An 11,606-nucleotide genomic window follows, 5' to 3' on the forward strand; every position below is an offset into this window, starting at 1 on the left:
CGGTCCCTTGCTGCCTACATTTTACTACCAGTAGTAAAGTCAAGCGCCCGCGCAAACATCCTCAGCCAGCAGGCCCTTGTCCCAAGCAATCAGAACAAAAATCCAAGCAAGTATTCATAGAATATCAGGGTTGGAAGGGACCTCAGGAGGTCATCTAGTCCAACCCCCTGCTCAAAGCAGGACCAAGCCCCATTTTTGCCCCAAATGGCCCCCTTGATCATTGAACTCACAACCCTGGGTTTAGCAGGCCAATGCTCAAACCACTGGGCTATCCTACCCCCCACTGGATTCTTTTTACTGGGAAAACATGGAAACAATTCTTGTTAAAGAAAACATTTCTCCTCAACGTTTTCCTGTAGTGACCAGGGGAATACCTATTCCCCCTCCTTAGACCAGAGTTGAAAAATTGCATTAGAAATGGGTATTATAAAATGTGGGGGGAGGGTTGGGAGGGGCAAAAACCGATGGAAGGAAAGACATTTACTATACAGCTTTACATCCTATTTATAAAGAGAAACAACATCATAACAAAATGTTATTTATAAATAAATCTTTGCCAGCCAGGAGGGGAGAAACCATGGCTTCAGGTGGGCGGGTACAGGAGGGGATTAGAGATCGAATGAATGTGGAGAATGTGTGTTAAATCGAATCACAAATTCTTCCAGAAAGAAATCCCCACTGTTTGGTGGATAAAACTGAACGCGAACAAGTTCTCTCTCTGCCTTTCGGTGGGGGGGAGGGGGGGTGCTTTATAAAAGGCCTGGAGGGAAATTACATTCCTCAAACTCTTCTGAGTCACTGTCTGTAAACACAATCCTGGTATTAAAGCACTTTAAAAATATTAACAGCAGGACACTCAAATGTGGAGTGAGCATTTGCTTTGCAGTATGGAAGAGTTTATAGAGAGATTTATATACACATATATATAGTTTTCCAAGTAGAAATCTGTCGATGTGTATAGAATGGGCTACCTACAGCACAAAAAAGGAGGAGGGTAATATTGGATAGTCGATAAAGTCTTTATCCAAGAGAGGGAGGGATTTCGGGGGGGGGGGGTAGATTGTCAGATGATGTAAATTGCCCGAGTTCCATTGACTTGGCACCAGTTAACGCCCATTGAGGATCATCTCCTCCCTCTTTACATTTCTGAGGAGCAGAGGAGAAAAAAAAGCCCGTCTCTGAACACGTCCCCAGACTCGTGAACAATTTCTTTGTAGGTTTTCTTTATTCCTGGCAGGGATAACATCATTGCCTTTGCTCTCCTCTGCTCTATGCAAATGTCAGCATCAACTCCTCACAGAGGTTCCACGTTCTCAGGAGAAGGCCTGGAGAATTTTCCCACGTGGCCGGCGGAACTCCCGGAGACTTGATGGTTTCATAAGTTCCTCAAAGAGCTGAGGGCTTGTGTTTCTTTTTCTGGGGGTGGGTGGGGAGGAGGGATCAAGGCAGAGCCCAGTGTCACATCATATGTGGTCTTGGCATGGCATCTTGCTGGTGTGGCTGATACCAAGGTCCAAAGCTGTTGATGTAGCTGCTAGGAGGGATCGGGGCTCCTTTGCCAGCCATGGAAACGTCCCAGAGAGGGGGTATGTTGGGTGAGCAGGGGGACAAGGATGCAGAGTGGTGGAGGTGCTCCCCTTCCTGAACGCTGGAGCCCTGCTTCATGATCTTCTTGTACTTGGAGCGTTTGTTCTGAAACCAGATCTTGACCTAGGACAAGGAGAGGAAAGAGTCACCTAACTACAAAGATGCATCTGATGAAGTGAGCTGTAGCTCAGGAAAGCTCATGCTCAAATAAATTGGTTAGTCTCTAAGGTGCCACAAGTCCTCCTTTTCTTTTTGCGAACTACACAGGTGTGTGTGTGTGGGGGGGGGGGGTGCTGTATACTCAATTAGCAGCTAGAATGGGCGGGGGGGGGGTCTGGAGTGCGTGTGGATTCCCTGCCAATATCTCTCCGGCTTGTCACTCCCCACCCCCGAAATAGGAGAGAGAATATACATACGTTGCAAGGCAAAATAAATCCCCCCCCCCCAGCTCTTTCCCGGTCTGGTCTTACAAACGAGCCCCAAAGCCCTGAATCGCCTGAGCTGGGGCCCAGGGGCGGGGTGGGGAGATGAGTTGGCAGCCGGTTTCCCGACCTGCCTCCGCTCCCAGGCCTGCCGCTTTGTGCTGACTGACCCCCCCCACCCCCCCCCACCCCCTTCTACCTCCCGCCAGCGCCTCGGCACCCTTGGGTTCAGGTGGAAGGCGCGCCCCAAAGTCTCAAGCGTCCGCTCCTCAGCTGGGCCCCGTGGGGGCCGCTGCAGCGGGGGCCGGGGAGCAGACTCTGGGCTGGAGAGGAAAGCTTTTTAATTGATTTCTGCTTCCAAACGGAGGGGGCCAGCGCGCACCAGGGAGTTTGCTGGTTTATTGTAAAGCGCAGATTCCCAGGAGCTAGAGAGAAATGACGGGGTGCGGGGGAGGGGGGGGCTGTAGTAGCTGATTCAGTGCCGGGGGGGGGCTAATTGCGAAGGGTAGGGCGGGGGCCCCGTGGAGCGCCCCGGCTGTGAGATTTCTGGCGTACAAAGCGGCTGCTGGGCGTGGAGCCTGCCGCGGACGGGGCTTCCCGAGCTCAGGTCCTTTCTCCGTGAATCGGTGCCGACTACCCCGGCTACCGACCGGCCTCCCTCGGGGTGCCCCCGGGCGGTCCGCCAGCCATAAGGCCCGCCCGACTTGGGGGAAACTAACGCACCCTGGCTCCGCTCCAGCTGGCGTGGAAGCCCACAGGGGGGTGGGAGTGCTGGCTTCGGAGTGAAATAGGAGCCGGATCGGGCCCATCCTCAGGAACAGGTGACTACGCGAGAGGCGCATCTTAGGCGGCGTCTCTGCGCAGCGCCTCGGGCTGGTCTGCTCCTGGAGCCCGAGCCTGTGTCCGGGGCGATGCTTGGGAAAGTGCCTTAAAATATCCGGGCGCCACTGAAGACAATGGCAAAACTCCCGGGGGGGGGGGGCTTCTGCTTTGACTGTGAGAGGACTGCGCCTAGGGCAGACACCGGGGTGGATGGCAGAGGAGAGAGGGAGCGCAAAGGAGGCTGGGCTGGGGGGAACCGCGCTGCGGTTCTGGGGGGGGGGCTCAGCCCCATTTCGTAACGCCGCGCAGCGCGCAGCTGACTGGCTCTTTTGACAGGGCGCTGCTTTGCAGGTCCTCACTTGCCTCCTTTGTTTTTTTATGGTGATGATGATTATTAAATCTCGTTGCCCGTGGCTGTGGACTGATCCCTCGCGCCTGCCTGTCTGCATCTCTCTCTTCAAAGCCGTTCACCCGTCTCTCTTTGCTCCTGCCCCGCGTTCCCATCCAGCTGTGCGGAGCCACGGCCCAGCTGAGGCTCGGGCCCCAAGATGGGGACAGGATTTACTCAATCAGCCGATTGCCTCCCCCAAGCCCCTGCTTGCTCATTTCTCCGGGGTTTCCTCTACACTATTTTTAAGCCAGGCGGCCAAGAGTTTGCTCTCAAATTCCATCCCTGTAAATCCGGAGTCACTCCGCTGCAAAGGAGCGAGTCCGAATTCACACGGCTGAGAGCCAGCATTCGGTCCAATCTCATTGTTGGGGGTAGTTTCTGGTCTTTGTTTTTGTTTACGTGTGCCGGGGACCACTGGGCTTCCCGAGCGAGGCTTCACGGTTGTCTGATTTGTTTCTTCTGCACGTAAATGAAATTGAAACGAAACCAGCCGAGCTCCGGGTTTCCTTGGGGACAGAGCTGAGCAGCCGCTCAAAGGGGGGCTGTTTCTCCCTGGCAGGCAGTATCCCCCCTCTCCCCGCCCACCCTGCAGAAGAGTTTGTCAACCTCAGATAGACAAACATCCCCATCCTCGCTGAGAAATAACAGAACAATTAAAGGAAATGCCTCTCAGCTCGGGAGCAATTCCACAGGGCTTTGAAGACAGAGAAAGAGGGCGAATGGGAACCACATGCGGCAGAAGGGGGCCGAGGCGAAGGCGCCGGAATTAAGGACAAATCATCTCTCACACACAGAGAGAGAGAGAGAGACGGTGCAGAACCAAATCCAGCCCAGAGTTACCCCAGGGAAGCCAGAGGGAGAGCGGGACAGAACTGAGCTCCATCCATCCGGTGATTTGGCCTTGTTCTCTGAATCGCAGGGCTCCTAGGGTTTTCCTCGAGCCAAATCCTTCTCTCAGTTACACCCCTACAACTGTAGAGTCAATCCAGATTTACTTCTGAGCAGAATTTGGAATGATCTATTTACAAAGATGTGGCGATGTGTGAGAGAAGGCAGGGCGGGATTCTGGTCTAAACAAGTATGAATCCGAATTAACTGTTGATGTACAGGGATGGAACAGAGGCTGGAAGTGGCCCAATGAAAGCAAACGGAAGGAACAGCATGCATTGTTATTTCTTACACACTAGAGAGATGGAGCCAGATTCTGCTCTACACAGGGTTAAATCCGAATTAGCTCTGAACTTTCATGGCTGTAACTGAGAGCAAGATGTGACTTAATGAAACCAAACGCAACTCTGCCTACTATTTTGTTGTACGTTAGAGAGACAGGACCAGACCCTGCTTCCAGTCACACCCCCGCAAATTCAGAGTCAATCCGGATTCGCTTCAGTGTAGAGCAGAATCTGGCCCCGTGGCTAAAGTCCAGCTGTTGCCAAGGGCTCAGTAGGGGTTGGATTGGATCTCAGCCCATTCCCTCTGGCTCTCCCCAGCCGGTACCTGCGTCTGGGTCAGTCCGAGCTGCGCTGCCAGTTCCGCTCTTTCAGGGAGGGCCAGATACTGGGTCTGCTGGAAGCGCTGGTTGAGAGCCTGGAGCTGCAGGCTGGAGTAGATGGTGCGGGGCTTGCGGATTTTCTTCCCTTTGCCGTTGATGCGGATCTCGCCGTTCTCGATCACGGTGGTTTTCTCGTGCTCTGGAAAAAATAAATAAATAAAAAAAATAATAAATGACGGGTGGATGAAAAGCCTCGATAAAGCGAGAGCGACTGGCAGCCTCCGGAGTGTGGGGAGGGGAGCCTGGCGCAGAGAGGCCAGAAAGGGGTGATAAGCGGATCCCGGAGATCCAACCCCCCCCCCCCGAATCCACAGGGAAGAACAAAGGGAGGGAAGCATCCCAGGGCTGAGCCACCCCCATATGGCGTGGGACGCTGTTTAAATGCCAGAGGTTGGTTCCCACACACTTCGTTGACGCCAAAAGACGCTCTTGGCCCAGGATCGGGTCCCCTAATCACCCTTATAAACGCTGCAAAATGACCTTAAAACAACGAAAAGAGGTTTCGTCTCTTTCTGTGTGTGAGATTTTTCCTAGGCCTGGGAAGAAGGAAGCGGGGGGGGGGGGAAATTTGGATAAATTCTGCAGTTGGAGGGGAGTAATTGACAGCATGATCTGGCTCGGGGGAAGCCCTCGGAGCCCCGTGGTCTATTGGTCACCTATCGGAGAACAAGGCCAAATCCGCTCCACCGCTCAGAATCGCCCCTTATTCCGGATTGACAGCTCAATCGGGCCTAAGGGGAGCAAAGGAAGCGGTGTGTCTTCTTGTTGGTCTTTATTGATTTACAGCTCCGGGAAGTTTAAGCTTGGGGGCGCATCGAGGTGTCAGCCTTATTGTATCAGTCCCAAGTGATGCTCCTGAACGGTCTCACAGCCGACCCTTCCCCCGGAGAAGGTGGTGGGCTGGCTGGGGCGTGGTACAGCCCGTCCGCAGGCTGCCCCCAATTCTACAAGAAGATCCTTCAATCAAAGGCTTGTCTCGGGGGGCCCGGGGGGTTGTGTGTGTAAAATACTGCTTAAATTCTTCCAACAATGTGTATTTTAAAAATCCCAATCGATCGGACAGGGCAGGGAAACGGGGGGGGGAAACGGACAGGACCGTGGCCTCCCCTCTCCGCCCACTCCCCCCCCCCACAACAGCTATAAAATAGATCCTGTAAATAAGTGGCATATTATATCAAGTATTATAGGGTAAATCTAAGCCACTTAGCCATATATCCTATTCAGAAACCTCTTTCTTCCCTGCAACGGAGCAGACCCTCCGCCACGTGACAGTCCCTTAATTAGCAGTAATGAGGAGACATTTATTAGTTCTGCACAAAGTAGAGGCGTCTCCCTATCCGAGTTTGCTGATTATGAATTCTGCTGGTGTCGCACGTACCCGCTCTGCATAGGCCGTTCTGTGCTTTCCATTTCTAGGTGTCTGTCGCCCCCCCCCCCCCCCGCTCCGGCCATTCCCCCTTGAGCAGGTGGCGGAGAATATCCCAAAGCCATATAGCGCGTCGTCTGGGGTTCCTTCCCGGTTTAGACTCTTCGAAAGTGAAGCCCCTCTCCTGCAAAGTTTTAAGCCCCTGCTTAACTTTATTAACGCAGCTACCCTGCATTGTAATAACTCCCTAATGAGGTCTGACAGTTCCCATCAGCTAAAGATCTGCCCCAGAACTGGTCCCCATGGATCTTGGTCTATGTATTTGTTGCTTCCTTTTGTTAATTCGGCTTCATCTCTCAGGCCGGGCCGTTTATACTTTATAATCAAGTTCTGGAGACACCCCTGCCAACGTCACTTCGGTCTTTTAACAGCGCTGCATTGTTAGATTATATAACTTAGATTAGTTTATGTTAGATTATATAACTTGCAAACTGTAGAAACGGTCTTTATACACGCAAAATTCAAGCCACTGGGAAGTTTGAATAGAAAGAATTCAGGGCAGGGCACTTTGCTCTGTTAAGTTTATGTGGGTAACATCAAAGCAGGGTATAAATTTGTTATAAAATAATGAGCTACTTATTCACTTCTCATTCTCCAGCCAGCTTCGAAACGCTGCTCCACACTGTAATTAATTTTGATGGCAATTTTCTTTTTCAATCGACGAGATCGTTATGAGATTTGTACGTGCAAATGGAAAGCGTGAGGGCGCATTGAGTCAACAGAAGAGTAAAATATAATTTAAAAAAAAACCCTCAAGGAATCATTTAATTTCAAAACAAAAGAACTTGCCGTAAAATCTCATATATAAAATCTCAACGCTAATTAGCAAATTCCTGTTAGCCCATTGCACAATTCCTGTTAGCCCATTTTCCCTTTCTCCGGTGGTTTTGTTAACGTCCTGTCGAATTCATTTTAAAGCCGATTTGCCCATGAGTTGCATGGATATTTCGTTTACTAGTTTGTTTCTTTCTTTCAGTGAATAACTCGCTTGCAGGGTAGAAATCAAAAGCTTGAAAATCGTGCTATTGTGAAAGGGCCAGATGCTGGTCTAAATGACATTGATCTAAACCCGGAGTAATTCAGGTGGATTCACCCAGGCGGCAGTGGAGTGAATCCGGATTTGCACTAGAATAATTTAGCATCAGAAAATGTTTCGCCAATCGATTTGTGTTCTCTCTCTCTTTGGACCAATGGATCTGAATTTAAAATGAAAGATTCTTGTTTCCCCACGAGATGAAGCCTAACCTGTGAAAAGATTCAATAATTTTTAATAGATGTCAGTTTCATAATTCCTCCTTAAATCTGGACGGCAATAAATTAACTGGGCGGGTGTATAGATACACACACGTTCCTAATATATTAACGACCCGTGACTTGTTCTGCGTATCGAATTAGTATTCTGGGAAGTGAGCAGAACATTTAAAAGGAACTCAAATGGAAACCCATGAGCTGCGGAGGAAATTTGAGTCCAAATAGAGGCAGAATTTGAATGGAGCCTGGGATTTCCCTTGTTAGGTGCAATCAGAAATAGCATGCATCTGAAGAAGTGGGGAGTTTTACCCACCGAAGCATATGCCCAAATAAATCGGTTAGTCTTTAAGGTGCCCCCAGACTCCTCCTTGTTTTTGTGGCTACAGACAAACACGGCTACCCCCTGAGACTTGGTATAACACTGGCAAATAAATGCGGGTTCTCTTCTTTGCAAAGGGAATACTGAAATAAATAAGGACATATCTCATTAGCCAGGGTTACACAAGCCGCCAACCCCCTGCCACAGTTCCAAAGCAGCCGGGAGAAGTTTTCGTGATTCAAAGTTAGCTTCTCTCCGGCTCCCCGAAATTTATGGGCAACTGATTCATCTAAATTTGCTTCCGCGGTCCGCCGCCCTCAGTCCTTCATTTGTTCCTGGGAGCTTTCGAAGAAAGTAGAAAGGGTTAGAGAGAGTCACTTCAGTTCTAGATTTGAACGCTTCACGAGAAGAGAGCTTGAATTTTAACCCAACCCGGGGAAAATACTACTACTAATTAATAATTAACCCAATTAATAATTAAAACCCTCCGGAAGGGTTTCTGTCCCGCAGGGAGATTCTCTGCTGTTCTGGTTGGCAGTACGGTCTCAGCAGTGACTAACAGGCTCAGTTCGGAATGTATTAATCTGTTACACGATGGCCCAAATTCTGCTCTCAGTGAAATTGGTGTAAATCCGGAGTCACTCCAGGAAGGGGGGAGCAGAATCTGGCCTCCTCGATCTCTACGGTCTGCAGACACTTAGGACCGTATCCTGCTGCGAAGGAACATTGGGCAGTTAAACCTGGATGAACGCAGGGGCAGGACGGGGCCTTGCCTAGGTTTAGCGAAATGCTCTTCCATTTGAGAAGGTTCTCCCCTGGTGCACGGATCACTTTAATGACTAACTTTTTGTTACAGGGGCTCTTAAAAGCCCAGGAAAAATCGCTAAGGCAACTGCCCACATTGTTTCCGTTACCAAAGAATCCGTTCCGATAGTCACTCCAAAATCTTTTGTTTTATTTTTACAACTAGGACTTTTCTTTTTTAAATGAGGACTATATCACTGCCAGCTCTTTGCTCTCTGTGGCATCTCTATGCAGTCCTTTGCTGCTAGCCTATGCCCCGTGATTAAATATTTTGGCATTTTACCCTCACGTAATACATATGTAATTCGTTTTTAAAACGACTTCCCCCCTGAGCGTTCCAAGAACTTCGCTGCCCGCACGAAATAGCTCCAAACGGGCGGTGTAAACATATTCGTTTTAGAAAGCGATGTGCCCAAAGAACAATGGACTGTTTAAGCGGCTTCTTTATGGCAAGTTTCCTAATGCGGCTGATCTGCCATGAACCCGGTTTGTATCGCCCCTGGAATCTTGACAGGTGCCAATTAAAGGATATTGGCATTAAATAATATAAATACACGAAATGGAAAGGATTGGTTGTGTATGCCTTTCCCAAACATCCAGCCCCGTGTTGTATTAAAATTAAACATTGCTAAGTGTATTTTATGGCGGATGCAGGCCTCGCCTCTGCAGCCAGGCGATGAAAGATATTAACAAGGTGCCATGCAGTCTAATTGTTACAAAATAAACAATTGCATTCTTCTTCCTTCTGTACGTCAGCCTCCAATTCTGGGCCATTGCAGATAAATCTGACAGATACACCAGGGTAACTGACAGGTCATTCTGGGTGTGCGCAAAATTCTGGAGGGAAATCCCAGGCCCATTAAACTCAATGACATCCACTGGCTTCCATGGGGCCAGAATTTTACCCCTGGAGCATAGGAAAACGGAGACGGGTTTTCTTCCTTGCTAAAAGGGAGGGATATTATTTTTCAGAAAATCGCTTCCATGGCAGATCTAGAATAAAATGCAGAAACAAATAGGAGACGTTTTCTGGTAAAGGGGCATATGTTTCCAATCTAACAGCGAAGAGAGGTTTTTGGGATATTTTAGCCAGTGCGTATTTTTTAAAGAAAATGTCCCAAAGTAAACAAAAACAAAACAAAAAAACCCACAGCCCTCGTCAACCCAGAGTCTCAGGAGAGATGCCCAGGCCCCTGCAATCCAAAGCATAGTTCCTTTGCTGGCGAGAGACGTTTTTAAGTGGAGGAAAATACAGTTGTCCTAAAAATTCGTGTTTGCATTGCGAGCGTACCAAGTTAACAGAAACATAATGTTTTTCATAAGCGGGGAGAGAACTTAAGACAGTTTTCCTATTAAAGGATTTCCACTGAGCTTGTAATTCTTTTGTTTGTTTGTGGGGGGGAGAGGTAGCATCTCGGTTTTGTCAAAATTATTATTTTGTTCCCTTATGGGGGGGGAGCTTTAGAAAACTCGCAAAAGGAAGCTGTAGCAGGTCTGGCGTAAACCCCTAGCTAAAGAGAGGGCTAAGCTAGGTGCTCTGAGACAAGCCAAGCGGGGGGTCAGAAGTCTCCTGCGCCAGGAGAAGGCTACTTTCAACTCCAAACTCTGAGCAGAGATTCGCCTCTCGGTCTGATGCTTGGGTCGGAGGAACTGCCAGATACTTTCTGTTTGTAGCAGCGGGGGAAAAGAACTCTTCCTGCAAAGGGCTGGATTATAGACTGAGCCAGAGAGAACCGGGGCCCGGGCCTGGGGGGTGGACAGCGGAAGGGCACTTGCAAGGGGCTAGAGGGCACAGAGAGGGGGCTACACGAGTGGACCGGCGCTGGAGGCTAGCAGGACCCCCCCAGAGGGACTGGGCTGGAATAGAGTATGCCCAACACACAGGCACAGACCCACACCCCCTTACCTGTCTCCTCTAGTCTGCCCCGGTGCCCCAGGGCGCTGGCCGGCTGCTGGTAGGACAGGTACGGGCTGCCGTGGAGATGGTGCGGGTGGTGGGTGCCGCCAGCCGAGCCGGGGTACGGGTAAGCCACGGACCGTCCGTAGGGTGCAAAGGGGCCCCCCTCGTGCAAGCCGTGGAGGGGGTAGTGGCCGTGGGCCAGGCTGGGGGAGGGCGGCGGCTGGGGCGAGGGCGGGTGGCCGTGCCCGAACTCCAGGAAGGCGGATTTGGAGGGGTCCGGCCCCAGCAGGCTCTCGGCCAGGGAGCTCATAGTCATCGCGGAGCCCAGGCCCGGGCGCGCAACCCGACCGGCACGGGGCTAGCAACCGGACGGGCGACGGCGGCGGCTGCTGGGGCGAGCCATGGCTGGGGCAGGGCACAGCCCCGCTGCTCCCGCTGCGCTTCGCCCCTCTCCCGCCCCGGCCCGGGCTGCACGGAGCTCTCCGCGCAGGACCCCCCCCCCCCGCCGGCTACATCCAGGCTCCGCAGCGCAGCCTCCTGCTCAGAGCTCGCCCCGGGGCTTCCCCCTGCGCCCTCCCCGCCCCGCCCCGGGCCTCCCCGATTGGCCCAGGCGGCCAGTGACGTCACGGAGCCCTGAGGGCAGCCCCTCATCACGGTAATTAACAAGCAGGCCGGCTAATGGCAGCTGCCTTCCTGCAAGCCAGGCCGTGGGACCGGGGGAGGGGAGGCACCGGAGCAACAGGTTTGGGCTATTTTTTTTGCGGGGGGGGGGAGAAGTTTAGCATAAATGTTTGTCAACAGGAGCTCACGCTGGCTTTCCACCCGTGTCCCTCCCCCACGGGCTTGAATGGATTTTGCTCCGGGGGCAAGTGAGGGCAGACTCAGCCCCCTGAGCTCATTGGCAGAGTAAGAAATTTGTTTATCTGAGTTGGTTTTATTTTAAGAGGTTTAAAAAGTCCAAATATTTTACTTTTCCCACCCCCCCCCCCCCAAATTTCATTGAAAGTTGAAAAAAATGTCAGCCAGCTCCACTTAAAAACAAAACAGCAAATCAAAAGGGGGAGGGGGAATAGGACACCCTCCCCCCAGCACCGCCTCCACCCAAAACAGGCAGAAGAAGGAGGCTGGGGCC

At 51.3% G+C, this 11,606-nt stretch overlaps 1 protein-coding gene across 1 annotated transcript; it reads right to left on the minus strand.

Moving 5' to 3' along the window:
* Nucleotides 1-494: 494 nt before the first annotated feature.
* Nucleotides 495-10,947, minus strand: DLX4 (distal-less homeobox 4). Its single transcript, XM_073325753.2, has 3 exons — nt 10,481-10,947; nt 4,720-4,913; nt 495-1,710 (listed from the first exon to the last, which is right to left on the minus strand). Exons 1-3 carry the CDS (start codon nt 10,788-10,790, stop codon nt 1,459-1,461), a joined length of 756 nt encoding a protein of 251 aa, XP_073181854.1. The 5' UTR covers nt 10,791-10,947; the 3' UTR covers nt 495-1,458.
* Nucleotides 10,948-11,606: the final 659 nt, after the last annotated feature.

Source organism: Lepidochelys kempii, chromosome 27, assembly GCF_965140285.1.
Source record: "Lepidochelys kempii isolate rLepKem1 chromosome 27, rLepKem1.hap1, whole genome shotgun sequence".
Classification (NCBI taxonomy): domain Eukaryota; kingdom Metazoa; phylum Chordata; order Testudines; family Cheloniidae; genus Lepidochelys; species Lepidochelys kempii.

Coding starts and splice junctions, on each gene's coding strand:
- DLX4 (XM_073325753.2), bottom strand. CDS start 10,790: ATGACTATGAGCTCCCTGGCCGAGAGCCTGCTGGGGCCGGACCCCTCC. Junction 4,914..10,480: donor GGGCAGACTAGAGGAGACAG/GTAAGGGGGTGT, acceptor TATTTTTTCCAG/AGCACGAGAAAACCACCGTG. Junction 1,711..4,719: donor TCGGACTGACCCAGACGCAG/GTACCGGCTGGG, acceptor TCCTTGTCCTAG/GTCAAGATCTGGTTTCAGAA.